At 42.3% G+C, this 24537-nt stretch overlaps 2 protein-coding genes across 2 annotated transcripts in view; one reads left to right on the forward strand and one right to left on the reverse strand.

The window, feature by feature from the left end:
- kif16ba (kinesin family member 16Ba) overlaps positions 1 to 14555 on the reverse strand; it is a 42075-nt gene extending 27520 nt beyond the window's left edge. Inside the window, exons 1-9 of the mRNA XM_053336835.1 lie at positions 14254 to 14555; positions 10896 to 11079; positions 7078 to 7194; positions 5382 to 5479; positions 4715 to 4824; positions 3151 to 3293; positions 2127 to 2295; positions 1261 to 1392; positions 581 to 756 (exon numbers count right to left, since the gene is read on the reverse strand). Of these exons, the coding sequence (XP_053192810.1) occupies positions 581 to 756; positions 1261 to 1392; positions 2127 to 2295; positions 3151 to 3293; positions 4715 to 4824; positions 5382 to 5479; positions 7078 to 7194; positions 10896 to 11079; positions 14254 to 14300 (1176 nt within the window). The 5' untranslated portion in view covers positions 14301 to 14555. The remainder of the gene's footprint in view (positions 1 to 580; positions 757 to 1260; positions 1393 to 2126; positions 2296 to 3150; positions 3294 to 4714; positions 4825 to 5381; positions 5480 to 7077; positions 7195 to 10895; positions 11080 to 14253) is intronic.
- Positions 14556 to 16363: 1808 nt separating this feature from the next.
- Positions 16364 to 23759, forward strand: snrpb2 (small nuclear ribonucleoprotein polypeptide B2). The gene is made up of 7 exons (XM_053336765.1): positions 16364 to 16386; positions 17271 to 17342; positions 17695 to 17867; positions 19738 to 19872; positions 22070 to 22105; positions 22244 to 22332; positions 23574 to 23759. Exons 2-7 carry the CDS (start codon positions 17279 to 17281, stop codon positions 23731 to 23733), a joined length of 657 nt encoding a protein of 218 aa, XP_053192740.1. The 5' UTR covers positions 16364 to 16386; positions 17271 to 17278; the 3' UTR covers positions 23734 to 23759.
- The last annotated feature ends 778 nt before the right edge of the window (positions 23760 to 24537 follow it).

Here is a 24537-nt window from a genome sequence, read left to right on the forward strand (position 1 = left end):
TTTTGACTGTTCCTTCCTTCCTTCCTTCCTTCCACCTGTGCTTCCTCCCTCCTTCTCTTTCTTCTTCTTCTTCCCTCCTACTTTCTTTCCTTCCTTACTTCTTTCCTCCGTCCTTCCTTCCTTCCTTCCTCCCTCCTACTTTCTTTCCTCCCTCCCTCCTACCTTCCTTATTTCCTTTCCTCCCTTCCTTCCTTCCGTCCTCCATCCCCCTTTCTTCCTTCTGTCGTTCCTTCCTTTCTCTCTCCTTCCTTCTTTCCTTCCTTTCGTCTGTCTGTCCGTCCTTCACTGTCTGTCTTTCCTACCTTTCTTCCCTCCTTCCTCCCTCCCTCCCTCCCTTCTTTTTGTCTGTCCTTCCTTCTTTCCTTCCTTTCGTCTGTCTGTCCGTCCTTCACTGTCTGTCTTTCCTACCTTTCTTCCTTCCTTCTTTCCTTCCTTCCTCCCTCCCTTCTTTTTGTCTGTCCTTTCTTCTTTCCTTTTTTTCGTCTGTCTGTCCGTCCTTCACTGTCTGTCTTTCCTACCTTTCTTCCCTCCTTCCCTTCATGCCTTATAGGTGTATTCTGCTCAGTGGGATGCTGCTTACCTGGTTGCCCTGAACCAGCAGAGCCTTCAGTCTGGCGATCTCAGCCCGCAGTTCTCTGATCAGCCTGACGTTGCAGTCCTCGTTGATGGTCGGCTTGTTGATGATGTTCTTGGCTCGGTTGGCGTAGCGCAGGGTGCTGAGCGTCTCGCCGTAGTTCACGTCAGCCGGGGAAACAGCTGCAAGGAGAATATAAATTCATTACATCCAGTAGGTACGTTTTTTAACCTTCCTGTTGTGTTCGAGTCAAGGAAGGAAGGGAGGAAGGGAGTGAAGGAAAGAAGGCAGGCAGGGAGGGAGAAAGGAAGGAACGACAGAAGGAAGAAAAGGGGATGGAGGACAGATGGAAGGAAGGGATGAAAGGAAATAAGGAAGGTAGGAAGGAAGGATGGAGGAAAGAAGTAAGTAAGGAAGGAAGGTAGGAGGGAGGGAGGGAGGATAGAAGGTAGGAGGGAGGGAGGAAGGAAGGAGGGAGGGAGGAGGAAAGAAGTAAGTAAGGAAGGAAAGAAGGTAGGAGAGAGGGTGGAAAGAAGGAGAGAGGAAGGTAGGGGGAGGAAGGACAGAAGGAAGGAAGAAAGGGAGAAGAAGGCAAGAAAGAGAGAAGGAGAGAGGAAGCACAGATTGGAAGGAAGGAAGGAAGGAAGGAAGGATGGATCTCTGTAATGATGGTTTTATCTGCTCACTGGCGATCATGATGGTCTTGGCGTTGCCTCCCAAGCTGTCCTTCAGCAGCCACGTTAACACGGAGTCTCTGTAAGGGACAAACACTGACTTCTTCTTCAGGTTGGTGTTCACGCCGTCCTGCGCCATGTCCGCTAGGAAACAGGAAACAGGAAACAGGAAACAGATCCTTCATTGAGCTGCAACAACTCAAATTATTATCTTCTCACTACTTGTTTCCATCTATAATGTTCTGTTATTTATACTTTAAACAAAGCTACTATAGTTAGCTTACGCAGAAGCTTTGGTTGCTAAGGTGGTTGCTAAGGCGGTTGCTAAGGTGTTTCCACTCCCATATCTCTGATTTGAACATTTGGAGTAAAGAAGGAGAAAAAGAAGTGAAATCCTGCTACTATAGTTAGTTCATGTAGAAACTTTGGTTGCTAAGGTGGTTGCTAAGGTGTTTCCACTCTCATAGTATCTCAGATGTGGTTCAGCTCCAACATGTATGGATGTGATTTTGAGAAGTTGAACATTTGAAGTGAAATCCTGCTACTATAGTTAGTTTACGCAGAAGCTTTGGTTGCTAAGGTGGTTGCTAAGGTGGTTGCTAAAGCGGTTGCTAAGGCGGTTGCTAAGGTGTTTCCACTCCCATATCTCTGATTTGAACATCTGGAGTAAAGAAGGAGAAAAAGAAGTGAAATCCTGCTACTATAGTTAGTTAGGCAGAAGCTTTGGTTGCTAAGGCGGTTGCTAAGGTGTTGTTAAGGTCTTAAAGAGACAGGAGCTAAAACAAGGTTTCTGACACAGACAAAGACTTTAATTCCATCACAGCTCAACACTCATCACACTTTATCATCATGTCTGTTTGCTTTCTTTGTTTTCTGACCTAGAGCGGAGATGACGTTGCCGAGGGTAACCAGCGACTTGTTGATGTTTCCTCCTTCCTTCAGTCGGACGCCGGTCGCTCCGGTGGCGTCGGCTCGCTCGCTGCCAGCCAGGTCGACCAGGTGGATCTTACTGACCGTCTCACTGGGCATCTCCGCGTCGAACTTAGCCTGAGAGCATAAACACAATCAGTTATTACACAAAACCTACAAAACACTACTTTCAAGATCAAGATTCACTCTAAATCAGAGGTGTCAAGGAAGGAAGGAAGGAAGGAAGGAAGGAAGGAAAAGGAGGAGGAGAAAGATGGAAGGAAGAAAAGATGGAGGGAAGAGGACAGATGGAAGGAAGGAAGGAAAAGAAGACAAAGGAAAGATGGAAGGAAGGAAGGAAGGAAGGAAGGAGTCAAGGAGTGAGGAAAGAAGGAAGGTAGGAAGGAAGGAAGGAAGGAATAAAGAAAGGACAAATGGAAGGAAGGAAGGAAGGAAGGACAGAAGGAAAAGGAGGAGGAGAAGGAAAGATGGAAGGAAGACAGGACAGGTGGAAGGAAGGAAGGAAGGAAGGAAGGAAGGAAGAGAAGACAAAGAAAAGACGGAAGGAAGGACAGAAGGAAAAGGAGGAGGAGAAGGAAAGATGGAAGGAAGACAGGACAGGTGGAAGGAAGGAAGGAAGGAAGGAAAGAAAGATGGAAGGTAGGAAGGAAGGAAGGAAGGAAGGAATGAAGAAAGGACAAATGGAAGGAAGGAAGGAAGGAAGGACAGAAGGAAAAGGAGGAGGAGAATGAAAGATGGAAGGAAGACAGGACAGGTGGAAGGAAGGAAGGAAGGAAGGAAGGAAAGAAGGAAGGAAAAGAAGACAAAGGAAAGATGGAAGGAAGGAAGGAACAAAGAAAGAAAAGGAGGAAGGAAGGAAGGAAGGAAAAGAAGACATGAAGGGGGCCGGGGCGGACCCCTTGGCGGGCCGGTTCTGGCCCACGGGCCGCTTGTTTGACACTCCTGCTCTAAATGTTGTGTTTCCATGCCGACCTGCGTGAAGTTGATGGTGAAGATGGCATGCGAGCGGCTGCTGACGTCGTTCATGCCGGTGCTGGCGGTGGTGCGGTTGATGTTTCCCGCCTCCATCAGCTCCTCCACATCGCTGTAGTTCTGCACCAGGTGTTTGGAAAGATCTGACAACAGGAAGTGGAAGCAGAAGGAGACAGGAAGTTTAACACATGGACATAGAAATAAGAGAGGAGACAGGAAGTGGAAGGAGAGGAAACAGGAAGTGGAAGGTTTATTAGTCCCATTGTGGGACTAATAAAGGAATATCTGATATTACATCTTAACTGACTAATTGCTTCTCTCCTATCCTTCCTCTCTCCTCTCCTTCCTTTCTTTCCTCTCCTTTCTCTCTCCTCTCCTCTCCTTCCTCTCTCTCCTCCCCTTCCTCTCTCTCCTTCCTCTCTCTCTCTCCTCTCCTTCCTCTCTCTCTCCTCTCCTTCCTCTCTCTCTCTCCTCTCCTTCCTCTCTCCTCTCCTCTCCTTCCTCTCTCTCCTCCCCTTCCTCTCTCCTCCCCTTCCTCTCTCCTCCCCTTCCTCTCTCTCCTCTCCTTCCTCTCTCTCCTCCTCTTCCTCTCTCCTCCCCTTCCTCTCTCTCCTCTCCTTCCTCTCTCTCCTTCCTCTCTCCTCTCCTTCCTCTCTTCTATCCTTCCTCTCTCTCCTCTCTCTCTCCTCTCCTTCCTCTCTCTCCTCTCCTTCCTCTCTCTCTCCTCCTTCCTCTCTCTCTCCTCTCCTTCCTCTCTCTCCTCTCTCCTCTCCTTCCTCTCTTCTATCCTTCCTCTCTCTCCTCTCTCTTTCCTCTCTCTCCTTCCTCTCTCCTATCCTTCCTCTCTCTCCTCTCTCTCCTCTCCTTCCTCTCTCTCCTCTCCTTCCTCTCTCTCTCCTCTCCTTCCTCTCTCTCCTTCCTCTCTCCTCTCCTTCCTCTCTTCTATCCTTCCTCTCTCTCCTCTCTCTTTCCTCTCTCTACCCCAACTGATCGAGGCAGATGTTCTCCCACTCTGAGTCTGGTTCTGAGGGTTCTTCCTGTTAAAAGGGAGTTTTTTCGGGGGGCTAGCTCATAGCATAGCTCAGTTGGTAGAGCACCCGCCCCATGTGTTGAGGCTACAGTCCTCGTTGCAGGCGACCCCGGTTCGAATCCCGCACCGAGCGGTCTTATCCTGCATGTCATTCCCCCTCTCTCTGCCTCCTGTTTCCTGTCTCTCTACTAACCTCTACATTAAAGGCAACAAAGCCCGAAAAAATATACTTTAAAAAGAAAAGTTTTTTCTTGCCACTGTTGCTCATGTGTGAATGTTGGGTCTCTTTAAAGTTAAAACCTGAAGAGTTCGGTTTAGAACCTGCTCTATGTGTGAAGAGCCTTGAGATGACTCTGTTGTGATTTGGCGCTTTACACATAAAGATTGATTGATTGATTATAGTCTCAGCATTAAAAAGCTCATCTTTGTAGAAAAATAACACCTGAACCAATTCCATATCCAGCCGACTAAAACCAACATTTATTAAAATGAAAGAATCTTGAGAATAAAACCTAGCAGTGTGGATGTACTGACCCTCTACATACGGTCCGTCTTTAGGATGCTCCCGGACTCTCAGGTTGTAGGTCTGAGTGGATTTCCTCCTCAGCAGGTCTCTCACTCTCTCGTTGTAGATCTCCAGGTAACTAAAAGAAGAGAGTAAGACATAGATCCAAACTTTACTGCTCAGTGTCTGAAGTTTGAACGACTCTTTAACCCAGAGGTGTCCAACATGAGGCCTGAGGGCCAGAACCGGCCCGCTGAGGAGTCCAATGATTGGACTCCTCGGTGGGCCGGTTCTGGCCCACGGTCCTCATGTTTGACCTCCTGATTTAGAGCTTCTACTAATCAAGGCTTTCCTCCTCATACCTGAAACACTCAAACTAAATAAAAACTAAACTAAAAACTACTTCATCACTAGTTAACCCTCCTGTTGTCCTCAGGTCAAGGAGGGACAGAAGGAAGGACAGGAGAAAGGAGTAAGGAGGGGAGTAAGGATGAAAAGAGGAAGGAATTTAGGAGAGGAGGAAAGCAGGGAGGAAGGAAGGAAGGAGGAGGGAGCAAAGAAAGAAGGGTGGAGGGGAAGAAGGAAGGAAAGAAGGAACAGTCAAAAGAGAGATGGGGTCAATTTGACCCGGGAGGACGACACAAGGGTTAAACAAAAAAACTAAATAAAGACAGGAAGGGTTGACTCTGGACTCACCTGACTTCTGTACGAAACGAAGCTTCATCCCATCGAGTGGCGTCTGAGATCCGGCTGAACAAACCTTCACAGATCCTCGGGATCAAACCTGCGTCTCCCTGACAACCACACAACAAACATTCAGTTATTATCAGACATCAAACACACTAGAAAATTAAAACCAGATCAGATGAAAGCAGATTTATTACTGGTGATATTTATGGTACAGCTTTGTGTGTCGACGTGTTTGTAACTCGACATCATCGTAAACGGAGGCGACCTCAATGATTCTTCGAGTTTTAATCAGACGGGGAGTTCAGGCCAGGAAGTAACTTAGAGCTGCATTCTATCAAAAGGCCACCAGGGGGCGACCGTCTCTATACAAGTCAATGGAGAATTCACCAACTTCTCACTTGATTTCTAACCTCAGTAAACGTTTTCAAAATGTGTTTATGGTCTCAATCGCTAGTTTAAAGCCTTCTTCAATGCAGTATGATGTTCATTTGGGACATTTTGGTCTCCCTGATTTTATATGTGACGATAAAGCAGGGTATGCATTAGGGCGTGGCTACGTCCTGATTGACAGGTTGATTGACCAATGTCCTCGAGATCCAGCCCTCGCAACCATAGCAACCTCCCCGCTCCGCCTCATAGCCATATAAGTAGAATCCGTATTTCTATTTTTCCCAGCATGCACCTGAAATTTTCAAGATGGCGCTGCCCAGATTAGAAACTATTGGCTTCCAAGCAGCAGTCCACAAACCAATGGGTGACGTCACGGATGTTACGTCCATTTCTTTTATACAGTCTATGGTAGGACCCAGATAGCATGCGAATGTGGGCCACTTGAGGCAATGATCCGGCACTGTAGGCATTCTTCTGGCCCGGACAAAACAGACGTGAACCTAAACTGGCCCATACATTTGGGCCAAATATCACAAAACGAATATGGCCCATCTTTGGCCGAAATATGGCAAGTATGGCAATGACTAATCCGGATGTGAGCCTAAAGAGGCCCACATATAAGGAAACATACTTGGCCCACCTTTGTTGAAACATATTTGGGCCAGTCTTGGCTGAACTGGTTTATTTGGTGTGTTTTTGGTTGACATCTGGCATTGTGATGGCTTGGTTATGGCCCACTTTTGGCAAACATGAGCGGACCGCCCAAGTGCCATCATTCCATGCTGTATGTGGGCCGGATGAACATGTCAGGTGTGGGCCAGATATGGGCCAAAAGAATTTTGCTATCTGGGGAACCAGTGAGCTTAACGCTGAGAGTCACAGACAGTCAGAAAGTATTGAGAGACCGACTGAAATTACGTTTTTGGAGATTTTTTTAGAGGTTTGAAGACAATATTGTAGCTGCAACGAAAAAATCATCTACATCTACTACTTTGAGTCATTTTTAAAGAAGATAATGTTCAAATTCTCTGATTCCAGCTTCTCAAATATGAACATTTTCTATAGTGTCTTTAGTTCTCTGTGACAGAAACTGATGAAACTGTTCTTTGGCTTGAGGGCGGGGGGGGGGGGAGCGGGGGGGACTTTGGACCCATTATCTTTAAAAGTGACAGTCATTTAAATCTGAGCCGAGGTCAACGTAACGACCCGGAGCCTTCGGAGACGATCCAGGAGTCTGAAGCTGTTCCATCTGATCATCTCATCTCAGGAATGTTAAATTAAAAGGGTTAGAAGAAAGTTAAAAGCGTCTCACTGGATTTCCCATCATGGTGTAGGATTTCCCCGAGCCGGTCTGACCGTAGGCGAAGACGCAGGCGTTGTAACCTTCGAACGCCGCCTTCAACACATCGGTGCCCAAATCCTTAAAAACCTGCCAAGGAAACAAGAAAATAATAAGAAACTTTAATACAAGATCATCATAAAACCAGATGTAGAATATGTAACACTGCTGGTTTCATCGACCTACTTAGGAAGGAAGGGAGGAAGAATTAAGGAAAGGAGGAAGGAAGGAAGGGAGGAAGGGAGGAAGGAAGGAAGGAGGAAAGGAGGGAGAACGGAAGGGAGGAAGGAAGAATGGGAGGAAGAAGGAAGGAAAGGAGGAAGGGAGGAAGGAAGGAAGGAAGGAGGAAAGGAGGGAGAAAGGAAGGACGGACGGAAGAATTAAGGAAAGGAGGGAGGATGGAAGGAAGAAAGGGAGGAAGGGAGGAAGAAAGAAGGAAAGGAGGAAGAAGGAAGGAAAGGAGGGAGGACGGAAGGGAGGAAGGAAGAATGGGAGGAAGAAGGAAGGAAAGGAGGAAGGGAGGAAGGAAGGAAGGAAGGAGGAAAGGAGGGAGAAAGGAAGGACGGACGGAAGAATTAAGGAAAGGAGGGAGGATGGAAGGAAGAAAGGGAGGAAGGGAGGAAGAAAGAAGGAAAGGAGGAAGAAGGAAGGAAAGGAAGAAAGGAAGGAAGGAAGGAAGGAATGAAGGGAGGAAGAAGGAAAGTCTAAATAAATATTATTAGGGCCCGAGCGCTAACCAGCGAGAAGCCCCATTGTATCTGTAGACCGACATGCATGGGGGGGGGGGGGGTGGCGAGGGCCCGTTCATTCCTGCTTGCAGCTTTAATTCTTATTAACTTCCTTCCTTCCTTGATTCGAGGACAACAGGAGGGTTGAAAGTTCATAATAATACAAATAAAAACTATTTTGCACTGAAATAATCTGCTGGAAAACTTCCTGCAGTTGTTTTGTCACAGTTTGAGTACAGTGAGCCGTTGATAGTTTACTCAGTGATATGAGGAAGGACAGCTAACGATGCTAACGAAACGGCTAACGACGCTAACGAAATGGCTAACAATGCTAACGAAACGGCTAACGACGCTATCGAAATCCCACGAAGGTTCAGCTCGTCGAGAACACGAGGCGTTTAGAGATTCACGGCAGGTTTGTTCACTTACGTTAATTTTACACCAGAGTTACCGTAATTTATTTATGTAATAGGAGTATTAATATAGTAGTAGTAGCAGTATTAATAGTATTAGAAGCAGCAGTAGTAGAATTAATAGTAGCAGTAATATTAATACTAGTAGTAGTAGTAATAGTAGTAATATAGTAGTATTAATAATAGTAGTACTATCAGTATAGTAATCAGTATACTAATTGTTGGTCAAAAAGGGAAAATATATAGTTTAAAATACACACAGAGAATTGTATTAAAAGTTCATAATAATACCAAATATTTTGCACTGAAATAATCTGCTGGAAAACTTCCTGCAGTTGTTTTTGTCACACTTTGAGTTCAGTGTGCCGTTTATCAGCTGCTGATAGTTTACTCAGTGATACGAGGAAGGACAGAAGATAAAGGTAAGCTGCTTCAAACTACTGATTTATTACTATTTCTCTTGGTTTTCTATCCTTGGGGTGCTCATGCTGTGAAGTGAAGACCCAATAAAGTGTATTAATAATTAAAAGAATAGAAGAAGAAGAAGAAGAAGAAGAGGCGTTTCAGCTCCTGTTGAGTAAGACTACTGTTATTATTTCACTCCCAACATTTCATCAGACGTGTTCAGACGAGTTTCAGGTTTCTGTAACGTGATCCGTCTTGTTTTGAGTCCTGAGTAAACACAGCTGCTCTGACCCAGAACACGACTCTGATTATAGACCCAGACCAGGACTCTGATTAATCCACTTCTGTTCCCCTTAAATCACCAAAACAACAAGAAGAGGAGATTTACAACTCAGAGCTGCAGATTTAACCACATTAACTCTTTAAAATCCTGCTTTTCTTTCTTTATTCTCTCTACTTTTAATTATCCATCAGGTTTAAAACTGTAAACTATTAGTCAGTTGATAGATTAGTCAAATAAATTCACATTTTAGTCATTTACTCTTTAATTTAAGCATAAAATTGTAAATATTTGCTGGTTTCAGCTCTTCAAATGTGAAGATTTGATGCTTTTGTTCGACAACAGTCCCTAATATAAAAAGATATTCAACTTATTTTTCATATAAGACGAAGAAAATGAGCCAATATTCATATTTAAGATTTTTAATTTTTTTAAAAATGACCAACAATTAAAACTAATTTTGTGAATGACTCAGCTCTAATTTAGTTTTTGGACAATTTAAAAAACAGACTAAATTAAAGAATGAACGACAATAGACCTAAAGAAAGCAATATATTAGTATAATTAGTAAACTGAATATTCTTGTTTTTTGGACTGTTGGTCAAACAATACAAGACATTTGGTAACTGTAATTTCTCAATAATTTTTAAATTTAATCGGACAAAATGATCAACCAATTATTTGAGGAAATAATCATTAGTGTCCAATCTGACAGCAGCAGCCTTTAAATTAAACGAAAATCCAACTTTTTTGTTACCCTTTAGGAACATTTTTATGCACAAACCAACAGGTAGCTTTATATCAATGATGCTAACGAAACGGCTAACGATGCTAACGAAACGGCTGACGATGCTAACGAAACAGCTGACGATGCTACCGAAACGGCTAACGATGCTAACGAAACGGCTAACGATGCTAACGAAACAGCTGACGATGCTAACGAAACGGCTAACAATGCTAACGATGCTAACGAAACAGCTAACGACGCTAACGAAACGGCTAACGATGCTAACGAAATCTCAGGAAGGTTCAGCTCGTCGAGAACACGAGACGTTTAGAGATTCACGGCAGGTTTGTTCACTTATGTTAATTTTACACCAGCGTTACCGTAATTTATTTATGTAATAGGAGTATTAATATAATAGTAGTAGCAGTATTAATAGTATTAGAAACAGTAGTAACAGAATTAATAGTAGCAGTAATATTAATACTAGTAGTTGTAGTAATAGTAGTAATAGAGTAGTATTAATAATAGTAGTAGTAGTAGTATTAGCAGTAGTATTAGTAGTAATATCAGTATAGTAGTATTAATAATAATAATAGTAGTAGTAGTAGTAGTAGTATTAATTATAGTAGTAGTAGTAGTAGTAGTAGTATTAATTATAGTAGTAGTAGTATTAGTATCAGTACAGTAGGGTTAATAATAATGGTAGTATAGTAATAGTAGTAGTAATATCAGTATAGTAGTATTAATTATAGTAGTAGTAATGGTAGTAGTAGTATAGTAGTATAAATTATTGTAGTAGTAGTAGTATCAGTACAGTAGGGTTAATAATAATGGTAGTATAGTAATAGTAGTAGTAGTAATATCAGTATAGTAGTAGTAGTAGTAGTAGTAGTATTAATAATAATAGTAGTATAGCAATAGTAGTAGTAATATCAGTATAGTAGTAGTATAAGAGTAGTAGTAATATCAGTATAGTAGTAGTATAGTAGTAGTAGTAATATCAGTATAGTAGTAGTATAATAGTAGTAGTAATGTAATACTATCAGTATAGTAGGGTTGATAATAATGGCAGTAGTAGTATCAGTATCATTTAGATGTCTACTCTCTGCCAACATAGAAAGCTCAGAGTTCATGGTTCACAGTAGATAAACCAACATGTTGTTCATTCTCAGTGTTTTAAACCTTCAGATTAACTTCTTCAGTTTTCAGATAACAGAAACTGGGGAGAGAGCGTTTACCTTCTCCTGAGAGACGAAGCTGGAGCTCTTACAGTCCGAAGAGTCGTAGGAAAAGTCGTAGGTGAAGGTTTTAGTTCGGTCCCTCGTCGTATCTCCTGCGATGCCGTCGGGAAGCTTCAGGTTGGTGATGGAGGTTTTGGTTGCTTCCATCTTGATGATGCATTTTGCGGTTAAATCTTTCTCCCTGAAAAACAAGAAAACACATTTAACACATTTTAAATAAAGATTTCTGCTCAGAATCATACTCAGTTTATTTTAGATTTTTTTCCGAGACAGTTTTCCCGCCAATTTTTTTTAGTATTTCCAAAGTCGAGAATTCATTTAAACTTCCTGCTAAAATCTGAAACATTATTATTAACTATGAGGCTTTGTCACACCGCAGTTAAAAGTGACCTGAATCCGACTTGTTGGCTCAAATGTGACCCAGATCTGATTAGTTTCTGACAATGTGAACAGCACAAGTCACATTGAATCTGACATTTACAAATCTGATTCAGGCCACTTTTTAAAACGTGAAACTGAATCTGATACATATCGGATTTTTATGAATGCGACCGCGATCTGAACAATCAGGTTGCATTTAACGTTATTCTGGAGCAACACACATCACAGCTCCTCATAAAGACTTCATTAAAGTATTAATCTTCTTTCTCCTCTTCCTCATTTTTAACAGGAGGAAACATTTAAAAGTGTAATATGAACAGCCAAACAAAAAAAATCAGATTTGAGCATTAAAGCCAGCGGTGTGAACGTAGCCTGAGAGCCCAACCAACTGATACTATCGGCCGATCACAGATAAATATCCGTATCAGTATATTTAATCCATCGTTCCATGCTCTGTCTCTTATCCAGGGTCGAGTCACGATGGCATCAGGCTGAGCAAAATCAGTTCAAACTTTGAGCTCAGGAGACAAAAAAAATCAGACTTTTGGGCTCTGATGGATTTAATAATCAGGACGAGATGAAGAATAGCCAAATTTACCTTCTGAACTCTGATTGTTTGCTCGGTTTCACTCCTTAAACATACAGATTCATGTCAGAGTCACTGCTGGAGTTATATTATATATCTAATACTGTTAGAGCTCAACTCAACAACTAACACTTTAACCCTCCTGTTGTCCTCGAGTCAAGGAAGGAAGGGAGGAAGGAAGGAAGGAACAAAGGGAGGAAGGGAGAAAGGAAGGAAGGAAAGATGGAAGGAAGGAAGGAAAGATGGAAGGAAGGAAGGAAAGATGGAAGGAAGGGAGGAAGGAAGGAAAGGAGGGAGGGAGGAAAGAAAAGAAGGAAGAGAGGAAGGAAGGAAAGAAGGACAGACGAAAGAAGGAAAGAAGGAAGGAAGGAAGGAAGGAACAGTCAAAACAGACAGGGTCAATTTGACCCGGGAGGACGACAGGATGGTTAATATAATAATAACTAGTTTCATCATATTATAAACTATTTAATATTGTCGGGGCTTTGTGAGCTTCTATAAATTCTGTCCATTAATAATTAAATGTTAAATAATTTTCCATTAGTAATAAACATGTTTGGAGTTTTGACACTAAGGTAACAAATAGCTGCGTAGTGTGTTAGTATTTCCTATTAGCAGCTTCCTGTTAGCAGCTTCCTGTTTACAGCTTCCTGTTTCCAGAGTAACGTCAGACATTAAATGTTAAAGTTTAATAAGAATCACATGAAACTCATAAATGTTTAGAGTGAATCAGCTGAGATCAATAAAGAGTCACATGACCCAATCTGATCTGTGTCAACATTTAATGTGTGTGTGTGTGTTTGTGTGAGTCTGTGTGTGTGTGTGTGTGTTTGTGTCTGTGTGTGTGTGTCTCTTTGGGTGTGTCTATCTGTGTGTGTGTGTGTGTGTGTGTGTGTGTGTGTCTGTCTGTGTGTGTGTGTGTGTGTGTCTGTGTGTGTGTGTGTGTCTATGTGTCTCTTTGGGTGTGTCTATCTGTGTGTGTGTGTGTGTGTGTGTGTGTGTGTGTGTGTGCCTCTCTCTGTATGTGTCTCTGGGTGTGTCTATCTGTGTGTATGCGGGTGTGTGTGTGTCTGTATTGTCTGTGTGTGTTTTTTATCTGTCTGTGTGTGCATGTGTGTGTATTGTCACTGTGTGTGCATGTGTGTGTATTGTCACTGTGTGTGCATGTGTGTGTATTTTCACTGTGTGCATGTGTGTGTATTGTCACTGTGCGTGTGTGTGTGTGTATTGTCACTGTGTGTGTGTGTGTGTGTATTGTCACTGTGTGTGTGTGTGTGTGTATTGTCACTGTGTGTGTGTGTGTGTGTGTATTGTCACTGTGTGTGTGTGTGTGTGTATTGTCACTGTGTGTGTGTGTGTGTATTGTCTGTCTGTGTGTCTTCGCTGCAAAACATCCTGCATGAGATACAAAAGGTGTGTCTGTCTCCGTGTGTGTGTTATCTGTGTGTATTATCTGTGTATATGATTATGTAATACTGTGTGTGTGTGTGTGTGTGTGTGTCATCTGTGTGTGTGTGTGTATCATCTGTGTGTGTGTGTGTGTGTGTGTGTGTGTAATATAATTGGAGGATCAGGTTCAGTAAATGTACTGAAGGTTCCAGCAGCTTAATGATTATTCACATTATAGTTTATATTTTTATTATTAATTATTATTAGTTATTAATTATCTCTTTAATGGTTTGGTCTATAAAGATATCAGAAGAGTAGTAGTGAGTCTAAAATCTAAATATATTCTACTTTCTTTTTATAGAAGACGAAGAAAAGAAGCAAATATTCACATTTTTAGAAAATTAATCAGTAAATATAAAAGCATTAAAAACACATTTCTGTTACTGTGAAATTTTGTGTTTAATGCTTTTAAATGTTTATGATTTAAAGTATTTATATTATAATATTATTATTATAACCCTGATTTAATATTTAAGATCAAATTTGTACATTTAAGAGCAGTAAACCCAACATTTCAGCATGACATAAAATGTGTGAAATTGGAGTTTAATGCTCTTAAATGTACAAATTTGACTTTAAATATTAAATCAGGGTTAAGTTAAATTATCTAGAGTCACTTTTATACTTTTTACTTTAAATGCAGGACTTTATTATTAAGGTTTAAATACTTTAAATGCACTAAATAATCTGGAAACAGTCTATTTATGACATTTAACCCATTTAAATGTACAAATTTGACCATAAATATTAAATCAGGGTTAAGTTAATTTATCCAGTGTCACTTTTATACTTGTTTATTTTAAATGCAGGACTTTAATATTAAGGTTTAAATACTTTAAATGCACTAAATCATCTAAAAATAGTCTATTTATGACATTTAACCATTTAAACACACTATAATAATCGCCGGTAACCGGTTAATCTCGGTGCTTCACTCACCGTCTGTTCATGGGTCTGACCCGGACAGCCACCCGCACCGACGCCATGGTTCATCCCGGTGTGCTCGCTCTCTCTCCGGTCCCGGTAAGGCTCGCTCTGTCCCGGTACGTCTCTTTATACCCCCGGTCCCGGTTAGCTCCAGCGGCTAACCGCAGCACCAACCGCCGGATAAAGAGGTCAGAAGTCGGTCAGATAAGCGGCAGACTGACCGTGGAGGATAGACGGATGATGAAAGAGAGAGAGAGAGGGAGGGATAGATAACGAGAGAGGGGGAGGTGGAGAGGTACAGGTGTTTACCGGAGGCCCGGGACACTGAGTCTCTGTCCCGGTAACCGGCTCGGTGTTAGCATGTTAGCATGTTAGCTCCGCTTCATCAGCTGATATAAACAGTGCAGCTGTACGGAAGCTCGGAGGAGGAGCTAAAACGCGAACAACATGATTTGATTTAGGAGGGGTTAAAGTATTTTTATTTGTACACGCATAATATAACATTATAAAGTAAATTAAAGTATTACAGTCATAAAAAAATACTGCAGTACTTTTACTGTAATACTACATACTACATCACTATACTACTGCAGTACTTTTACTGTAATACTGCATACTACATCACTATAATACTGCAGTACTTTTACTGTAATACTGCATACTACATCACTCATAATACTGCAGTACTTTTACTGTAATACTGTATACTACATCACTATAATACTGCAGTACTTTTACTGTAATACTGCATACTACATCACTCATAATACTGCAGTACTTTTACTGTAATACTGCATACTACATCACTATAATACTGCAGTACTTTTACTGTAATACTGCATACTACATCACTCATAATACTGCAGTACTTTTACTATAATACTGCATACTACATCACTCATAATACTGCAGTACTTTTACTGTAATACTGCATACTACATCACTCATAATACTGCAGTACTTTTACTGTAATACTGCATACTACATCACTATAATACTGCAGTACTTTTACTGTAATACTGCATACTACATCACTCATAATACTGCAGTACTTTTACTATAATACTGCATACTACATCACTATAATACTGCAGTACTTTTACTGTAATACTGCATACTACATCACTCATAATACTGCAGTACTTTTACTGTAATACTGCATACTACATCACTATAATACTGCAGTACTTTTACTGTAATACTGCATACTACATCACTATAATACTGCAGTACTTTTACTGTAATACTGCATACTACATCACTATAATACTGCAGTACTTTCACTGTAATATTTTAACTTAACTTGAATCCCATTTCCTGTATTTTACAGGCTACATACATTTAGGGACTATGGTGATACAAAATCCAGGATTTAATTAAGTGGATAATCATAATGATATATTCTGGCAGACAGTATAGTACCACTATATAGCAGACCGGTAAAATCTGGACTGGATTATCTCAGAGAGGCCAAAGTCTCTTTAAAACACAGTTTCAGAACTGTGAAAGCTTTATTCTATTTGTGAAAATGCAATAAAAGCAGATTTCACTGGGTTTTGTTTTTCATATGTAGAAAGTTTAGACCATGCAAGAGGACTAAATGAAAAAACAGTGATCATCCCTAGAGATGATGCCATGTGGTTAAAAGTGGATTTTGTCCCTAGGTTGAAACTGCTCATTTTTCACAGTAAATAAGATAAGATAAGATATTCCTTTAGCTGCAGGGAGGGACGACACACTTTGGATGGTTGGTTTATTATAGTAAAGTTATAATATATATTATTTGTAGGTCATTCTGCAATGGTTTTACTGGTTCCTGCCCAAGTTGACATCAAACTGAGTTGTATTTAACCATAGACTGTTTAAAAGAAAATTGAATGTGACCCCTGTGATTTGGCGTATACGGTAGCTGCAGTTCTCCTCCTGGCCTGCTGGGGCCGGTAAGCCATAGACGTATATATGTCTATGGCGGTAGCTGCAGTTCTCCTCCTGGCCTGCAGGGGGCGGTCGCCATAGACGTATATATGTCTATGGCGGTAGCTGCAATTCTCCTCCTGGCCTGCTGGGGGCGGTGTAGCAGGAAGTGCTGTTAAAGCGGCAGTAGTGTGTTTCCTGTTGAATGTGAGCGGTGTGAGTGCACAAGAGGTGAGTTTACTCTTTTGTCAATTTAATGAATTTAACTCATAAATACGACTTTTAACGGAACAGCCGGGGCCGGAATAAAACGCTTAGTGTCCCTCTAACTTAAAACGCGGCGGTGTCACTCTGCTAATGTAAAACCGGCGGGATATAGCATTGGAGCTAACTGCTGAGCTAACGTTATGAATGAACGTTTGATTAGCGTCGGCTAGCATCAGAGCTAACAATACTAATATAACAATAATACAAATATAAAAACTATTAAACTCTATGGTTAAAGTATTATAGTAAAAGTACTGCAGTATTATAGTGATGTAGTATGCAGTATTACAGTAAAAGTACTGCAGTATTATAGTGATGTAGTATGCAGTATTACAGTAAAAGTACTGCAGTATTATAGTGATGTAGTATGCAGTATTACAGTAAAAGTACTGCAGTATTATGAGTGATGTAGTATGCAGTATTACAGTAAAAGTACTGCAGTATTATAGTGATGTAGTATGCAGTATTACAGTAAAAGTACTGCAGTATTATAGTGATGTAGTATGCAGTATTACAGTAAAAGTATACAGTTGGCTAGTTTATACTACTTTATATACAGTTAGCTAGTTTATACTACTTTATATACAGTTAGCTAGTTTATACTACTTTATATAAAGTTAGCTAGTTTACACTACTTTATATACAGTTAGCTAGTTTATACTACTTTATATACAGTTAGCTAGTTTAGTTCAGTGGTTCCCAACCTAGGGCTGGGGCCCCTCCAAAGGGTCAGCAGGTTGGACACAGAGGGGAGATGCTGGTTATACTGGGAGAAGGATGCAGATGATGGAGGGAAACAGGAGGTTTGTGGATGTAAATATATGATCAGCTGTTTATCGTCTCCTCAGACTCCACCATGGACATCCGACCGAACCACACGATCTACATCAACAACATCAATGACAAAGTCAAGAAAGAAGGTCAGTTCATATGATTAAAACAGCATCTGTCTGAACATTACATTCACAGTAGAGCAAAACGAGACATTTTAGGATGTTATTTTGGACTTTGGGAAACACTTTTTCACCATTTTCTGACATTAAATGGTCTTAATAACTGATTATATGCAGCTGTGAATGGAGACGCTGTTAATAAATGAGCTCTGTTACATCTTTTGGTTCATCTTGTTGCTTATAGGAGGATATTAGTGTGTCTGTAAGAAGGAAAATAATGATTATAGTGATTATTTTGGGCTCAAGTCGTCTGGAATAAATATCAACGTAATCTCTCTCTCTCTCTCTCTCGCTCTCTCTCTTCTCTCTCCTCCTGCAGAGTTGAAGCGTTCTCTCTACGCTCTCTTCTCTCAGTTCGGTCAGGTCGTTGAGATCGTGGCGATGAAGACGATGAAGATGAGGGGCCAGGCCTTCGTCGTGTTCAAAGAGCTAGCTGCCGCCACCAACGCGCTGAGGCAGCTGCAGGGTTTCCCCTTCTACAACAAACCCATGGTAAATAAAAGCTAATTCTTCTGAGGCAGCACTTTGAGACAGTAATCCACGCCAAAATGGCTCAATAGCGCCCCCTAGGCACATGAAAAAAAATTGAGCCCCTCACTCCAGATTGACGTGGGATTACAAAATTTAGTACATGTATGTATCAAGTTAAGACGCACAAAAAAGCCTCTTGGACCCAAACCCTAACTCCAAAAGGAAGTCGACCATTTTTATTCAAATGTGCGATTTTGCCGCCTTTTTTTGCGACTTCCACTTATCGTACCTTAAAACGATTTCCTCCTAGAGATTTAATCCAACCGACTTCAAATTCACTCAGAAACATGTTGAGACACTCAAGATGAAAATCTATGAAAATCTTTTTTCCTCCATTACACCTGGTTGCCATGGCGATGTCGATGTTTCGCTTGTTAAACAGGAACTGCTGGCCAAATGGCGCCACTTAGAATAATTAAAAAATTGAGCCCCTCCCTCCTGATTGACACAGACTAACGAAATTTGGTACACATATGTATCATGTCAAGACGCGCAAAAAAGCCTCTTGGACCCAAACCCTAACTCCAACAGGAAGTCAGCCATATTTATTCAAATTTGCAACTTTGCCGCCATTTTTATGATTTCCACGGATGGTACTTTAACGAATTCCTCCTATAGATTTATTCAGACTGACTTCAGATTCACTCAGAAAACATCTTGAGACACTGGAGATGATATGTCATCAAAATCTATGTTATACCTGGTTGCCGTGGCGATGCAGAGAATGTCGATAAACAGCAACTGCTGGCCAAATGACGCCACTGCATCCCATAGAAAAACTAAAAAAATTGAGCCCCTCGCTCCAGATTGACGTAGACTAACGAAATTCGGTACACATATGTATCGGGTCAAGACGCACAAAAAAGCCTCTTGGACCCAAACCCTAACTCCAACAGGAAGTCGGCCATTTTGATTAGTCTGGTTTGGTTGGATGGCAGTCAGCTGTTTTTTTTCCTCTCCTCCGATCGGAACGAGCTCGAGCTTTAACCGTCTCCTCTCTCCTTTCTCCTTCCTCCTCTCTCCTTCCTCCTTCCTCCTCTCTCCTCTCTCCTCTCTCCTCTCTCCTTCCTCCTTCCTCCTCTCTCCTTCCTCTCTCTCTCCTCTCTCCTCTCTCCTTCCTCCTTCCTCCTCTCTCCTTCCTCTCTCTCTCCTCTCTCCTCTCTCCTCTCTCCTTCCTCCTTCCTCCTCTCTCCTTCCTCCTCCTTCCTCTCTCCTTCCTCCTTCCTCCTCTCTCCTTCCTCCTCTCTCCTTCCTCTCTCTCTCCTCTCTCCTTCCTCCTTCCTCCTCTCTCCTCTCTCCTTCCTCCTTCCTCCTCTCTCCTCTCTCCTCTCTCCTTCCTCCTTCCTCCTCTCTCCTTCCTCTCTCTCTCCTCTCTCCTTCCTCCTTCCTCCTTCCTCCTTCCTCCTTCCTCCTCTCTCCTTCCTCCTTCCTCCTCTCTCCTCTCTCCTTCCTCTCTCTCTCCTCTCTCCTTCCTCCTCCTTCCTCTCTCCTTCCTCCTTCCTCTCTCTCTCCTCTCTCCTTCCTCCTCTCTCCTTCCTCCTCCTTCCTCTCTCTCCTTCCTCCTCCTTCCTCTCTCCTCTCTCCTTCCTCCTTCCTCCTCTCTCCTTCCTCCTCCTTCCTCTCTCCTCTCTCCTTCCTCCTTCCTCCTCTCTCTCTCCCCTCTCTTCTCTCCTCCTTCCTCTCTCCTCTCTCCTTCCTCCTTCCTCCTCTCTCCTTCCTCCTCCTTCCTCTCTCCATCCTCTCTCCTTCCTCCTTCCTCCTCTCTCTCTCCCCTCTCCTCTCTCCTTCCTTCCTCCTTCCTCTCTCCTTCCTCTCTCCTTTCTCCTTTCAGAGGATACAGTACGCTAAGACCGACTCCGAGGTCATCGCCAAGGTGAAGGGAACGTACGGAGACAAAGAGAAGAAGAAGAAGGACAAGAAGAAAGCTCAGGAGCCGGCGGCCAACCAGACCAAGAAGCCGGCGGCGGTGAGTAGAGTTAGAGTTCAGGGTTCGATCAGAGTTACAGAAATAAAAATAAAAAGACTGAAACTAGAAACTCAGAGAGTGGAAGATAATAACATGTCAATACATCTCTCTACTTCTTTACGTCCTTTCTTTCTTTCCCTTTCTTTCTTTTCTTCCTTTCTTTCCTTCTTTCTTTCCTTCTTCTCCTTCTTTCCTTCCTCTCATTTCCTTTCCTCTCTTTCCTCCCTTCCTCTCCTTCTTCCCTTCTTTCCTTCCTCTCCTTTCCTTTCCTTTCCTTTCCTTTCCTTTCCTTTCCTCTCCTTCTTTCCCTCCTCTCCTTTCCTTTCCTCTCCTTCCTTCCTTCCTTCTTCTCCTTCTTTCCTTTCTTTCCCTCCTCTCCTTCCTTCCCTCCTCTCCTTCTTTCCTCTTTTTTTCCTTCTTTCTCCTCCTTCTTTCTTTCCTTCTTTCCCCTCCTTTCCTTCCTTTCTTTCTTTCCTTCCTTCCCTCCTCTCCTTCTTGCCTTTTCTTCCTTTCTTCCTTCCTCTCCTTCTTTCCTGTCCCCTCCTTCTTTCTTTCCTCTCCTTCTTTCCTTTCTTTCTTCCTCTCCTTCTTTCCTTTCCTTTCTTCCCTTCCTTCCTTCCTTTCTTGCCATTAAAGGGAGAACCACAGGTACGTTATTTTGAATGAGGCCCTTTTATTTTCACTCCTTTCTTTTATTATATTTTATTTTGAAATTTTCTTAAACGTTCTGAAGGAAGTTTGAAACCTTATAAACCTCATGAACAATATACTGTAATAATTAACATCTATACTGTAAATATAGTCATTAACTTTAACTTATAACTATATTAATTAGTTATTATGTTTTTATCACTGTGAGACACAGCGAATAATCACTGACCATAAAGAAAAGTTTAGATGAAAGATGGATTTATAACAGTAAAACAGGTTCAATTATCACACTTAGCACATTTGTTCCAAGTAATTCAAACATTTTATTCTCTTAATATCGCCATAGCAACAGTGTCAGTGTATTTTTTTAATATAATTTCTCTATTAATCAGCTGTTCATTTGGTACAATGAAAAATATCCGTCTCAGTATCCTCGAGCTCCAGTTGTCATTTAATATCAGATTTTTATATTAAAATTTTTTTCATATAACAAAATAAAGAACAAAAGAGCAAGCACAGTCTCACATCTGAATCTAAAGTCTGTAGGTTTAACATAGTTTAAATGTTTTTCATATATTTCCCTCCTTCGTTTCATCGCTGTGTTAAACTTTCACAGCCTCAGATTAAAGTTTCTCTCATCTCTGAGGAGGAGGAGGAGGAGAGAGTGATGAGAGCAATAAAAGAAGAGAAAAACAACAAAAACAGAGTAAATAACATCCCATAATACAGAGCAAGCAGGCAGTCAGGAGGATAAAACACATAAAGACCTCGTGTTGCCATGGAGACGAGGATAAATGAGGCTCATACTGATATAAATATAAAGTGCTGCTTCATATCTTTATTATATTTCTTCTTCTTCTCTAACTTCTAAACTCACTGCTTCACACTTTTATTACTGAACCTGTAGAAGAGACGCAGGAGGTCAAACATGAGGCCCGAGGCCCAGAACCGGCCGCAGACGGGTTCAATCAGGCCCACCTCTCTTCTCTTCCTCCCTTCCGTCCTTCCTTCTTTCCTCCCTCCCTTTTCTTCTTTCCTTTTTTCCTTCTTTTCTCCCTCCCTCCTTCCCTTCCCTCCTTTCCTTCCTTTCTCTCTTGATTCCTTCCTTCCTTCCTTCTTTCCTCCCTTCATTCCTTCCGCCCTTCCCTCCCGTCCTTCCTTCCATCTTCCCTCCTGTCCTTCCTTCCATCTTCCCTTCCTCCCTACCTCCCTCCCTTCCTTCCTTTTTTCCTTCCTTCCCTCCATCGTATCTTTCCTCCCTCCCTTCCTTCCTTCCTTCCCTCCCTCCTTCCCTTCCTTCCCTCCATCCCCTCCTCCCTCCCTCTCTTCCTCCCTCCCTTCCTTCCTTCATTTTAATCGCCCACATCAGATCATATTGTTCTGTATTTTTCCTTTGAATGAAAATTAGTTTGACTTCCTGCTTTTATTATAATCTGCAGTTTCAAAATAAATCAAACAAAAGTGATTAAACTGAATTATAAAGTGATGAAGATGAAGATGATGAAGACTCTTCTCATTGTTTTGTGTCTTTCCTGTTTGTTTTTAGGGATCAGCTGTTCCTGTTCACTCACCTGCAGTCCAGGTAAGAGCCCATAATAATAATAAAAGACTAAATATATGTAATAAATAATAATACAATGATGGCAGGAAAAGCTTTTATTAAATCTGTTCTTACTGATTATTGATTATTGATGAGGATCTATCTCTGCTCTCCTCTCAGGTTCCTGACAATCCTCCGAACTACATCCTGTTCCTGAACAACCTTCCAGAGGAAACCAACGAGATGATGCTCTCCATGCTGTTCAACCAGTCAGTTCATTTATTCACTCTAACCCTTAAACAGGCCTTACTAGGTATGTCATTTGCACCTAAAGGAAAGAAGGAAGGAAGGGAAGCAAGGGAGGAAGGAAGGGAAGCAAGGGAGGAAGGAAGGGAAGCAAGGGAGGAAGAAGGAAGGAAGGAGGGAGGGAGGAAGGAAGGAAGGAAGGTAGGAAGGAAAGGAGGGAAGAAGGAAGGAAAGGAGGGAAGAAGGAAGGAAAGGAGGTAGGGAGGGAAGAAGGAAGGGAAGCAAGGGAGGAAGAAGGAAGGAAAGGGAGGAAGGAAGGAAGGAAGAAAGAAAGGAAGGAGGGAACATTTACCCTAACAGCTGAACTTAGATCTGAGGGAGGAAGGAAGGAAGGAAGGAAGGAAGGAAGGACAGAGGAAGGACCCGGGAGGACAACAGGAAGGTTAAAGAGTCTGTATCTTCTGGTGCACGTCGTCTGTTTAAGGGTTAAACTTTAAACCAGCAGGATCAGAGCTGTGATGTTTGATGCTTTTATGACTCAAAATGATCAGTTAGTAAAATAATTATTAATTAACTTAAAGAAGTAATATGACGCTCTGTTCCCAGTTTAATATAATAAAAGTTGACATCTAATTGACTACTTACACAGACCGTATAAAAGAAATGGACGTAACATCCGTGACGTCACCCATTGGTTTGTGGACTGCTGCTCGGAAGCCAATAGTTTCTAATCTAGGCAGCGCCATCTTGAAAATTTCAGGTGCATGCTGGGAAAAATAAAAACACAGATTCTACTTATATGGGCATGAGGCGGGGCCATGGGCGGAGCGGGGAGGTTGCTATGGTTACGAGGGCTGGATCTCGAGGACATTGGTCAATCAACCTGTCAATCAGGACGTAGCCCCGCCCCCTAATGCATACCCTGCTTTATCGTCACATATAAAATCAGGGAGGCCAAAATGTCCCAAATGAACATCATACTGCATTGAAGAAGGCTTTAAACTAGCGATTGAGACCATAAACACATTTTGAAAACGTTTACTGAGGTTAGAAATCAAGTGAGAAGTTGGTGAATTCTCCATTGACTTGTATAGAGACGGTCGCCCCCTGGTGGCCTTTTGATAGAATGCAGCTCTAAGTTACTTCCTGGTTGGCCTCATTTCAGAGGACCAGAACTCCCCGTCTGGTTTAACATTCGGCTATATGTTCTAACTATTACATCTCACGTGTCCCTGACGGTGTTCTTTCTTCTCGTCCTCTTCAGGTTTCCCGGCTTCAAAGAGGTTCGGCTCGTTCCCGGCAAACACGACATTTCCTTCGTGGAGTTTGAGAGCGACACGCAGGCGGGCGTAGCTAAAGACGCTCTGCAGGGCTTCAGGATCACGGCTACCTGCGCCATGAAGATCACCTACGCCAAGAAGTAGCTCCCCTGAACCCGGACCCTCTAAGAGACTCTGAGTGGGGGAGGGGAGGAGGAGGAGGAGGAGAGGGAGGGGGGGGGGGGTCACTGGATATCCGTTGTGTTCCCAGGCTCTTCTGATTTTTCTTGTTTTTTTTTGTTTTTTTCTACTACTTTTGTTTTTTTGGGGTAAATTCTGTGCCGTCACTCGTCGGGTCGTCTGGCCTGCACCTTTTTTTTGTAAAATAAAAATTAAAAAGATTTTTACATACGTTTCGCCTCCAGATCAAATCAATCAATCTTTATTTGTATAGCGCCAAATCACAACAGAGTTATCTCAAGGCTCTTTCCACATAGAGCAGGAGAAAGGAGAGAGAGAGGGAGGAAGGAGAGGAGGGAGAGGGAGGGAGGAGAGGAGAGAGAGAGGAAGGAGAGGAGAGAGAGAGAGGGAGGAAGGAGAGGAGGGAGAGGGAGGGAGGAGAGGAGAGAGAGAGGAAGGAGAGGAGAGAGAGAGAGGGAGGAAGGAGAGGAGGGAGAGGGAGGAAGGAGAGGAGAGAGAGAGGAAGGAGAGGAGAGAGAGAGAGGGAGGAAGGAGAGGAGAGAGGGAGGAAGGAGAGGAGAGAGAGAGGAAGGAGAGGAGAGAGAGAGGGAGGAAGGAGAGGAGAGAGAGGAAGGAGAGGAGAGGGGAAGGAGAGGAGAGAGAGAGGAAGGAGGAGAGAGAGAGGAATGAGAGGGAGAGAGGGGAAGGAGAGGAGAGAGGGGAAGGAAGAGGGAGGAAGGAGAGGAGGGAGGAAGGAGAGGAGAGAGGGGAAGGAGAGGAGAGAGAGGG

Source organism: Scomber japonicus, chromosome 2 (assembly GCF_027409825.1).
Source record: "Scomber japonicus isolate fScoJap1 chromosome 2, fScoJap1.pri, whole genome shotgun sequence".
NCBI classification, from domain to species: domain Eukaryota; kingdom Metazoa; phylum Chordata; class Actinopteri; order Scombriformes; family Scombridae; genus Scomber; species Scomber japonicus.

What these genes read in the sequence shown, in the direction of transcription:
- snrpb2 (XM_053336765.1), top strand. Translation starts at nt 17,279, where the DNA reads ATGGACATCCGACCGAACCACACGATCTACATCAACAACATCAATGAC. An exon ending in TGACAAAGTCAAGAAAGAAG is followed by an intron (nt 17,343 to 17,694) that starts GTCAGTTCATAT and finishes CTCCTCCTGCAG; the next exon opens with AGTTGAAGCGTTCTCTCTAC. An exon ending in AGACCAAGAAGCCGGCGGCG is followed by an intron (nt 19,873 to 22,069) that starts GTGAGTAGAGTT and finishes GTTTGTTTTTAG; the next exon opens with GGATCAGCTGTTCCTGTTCA.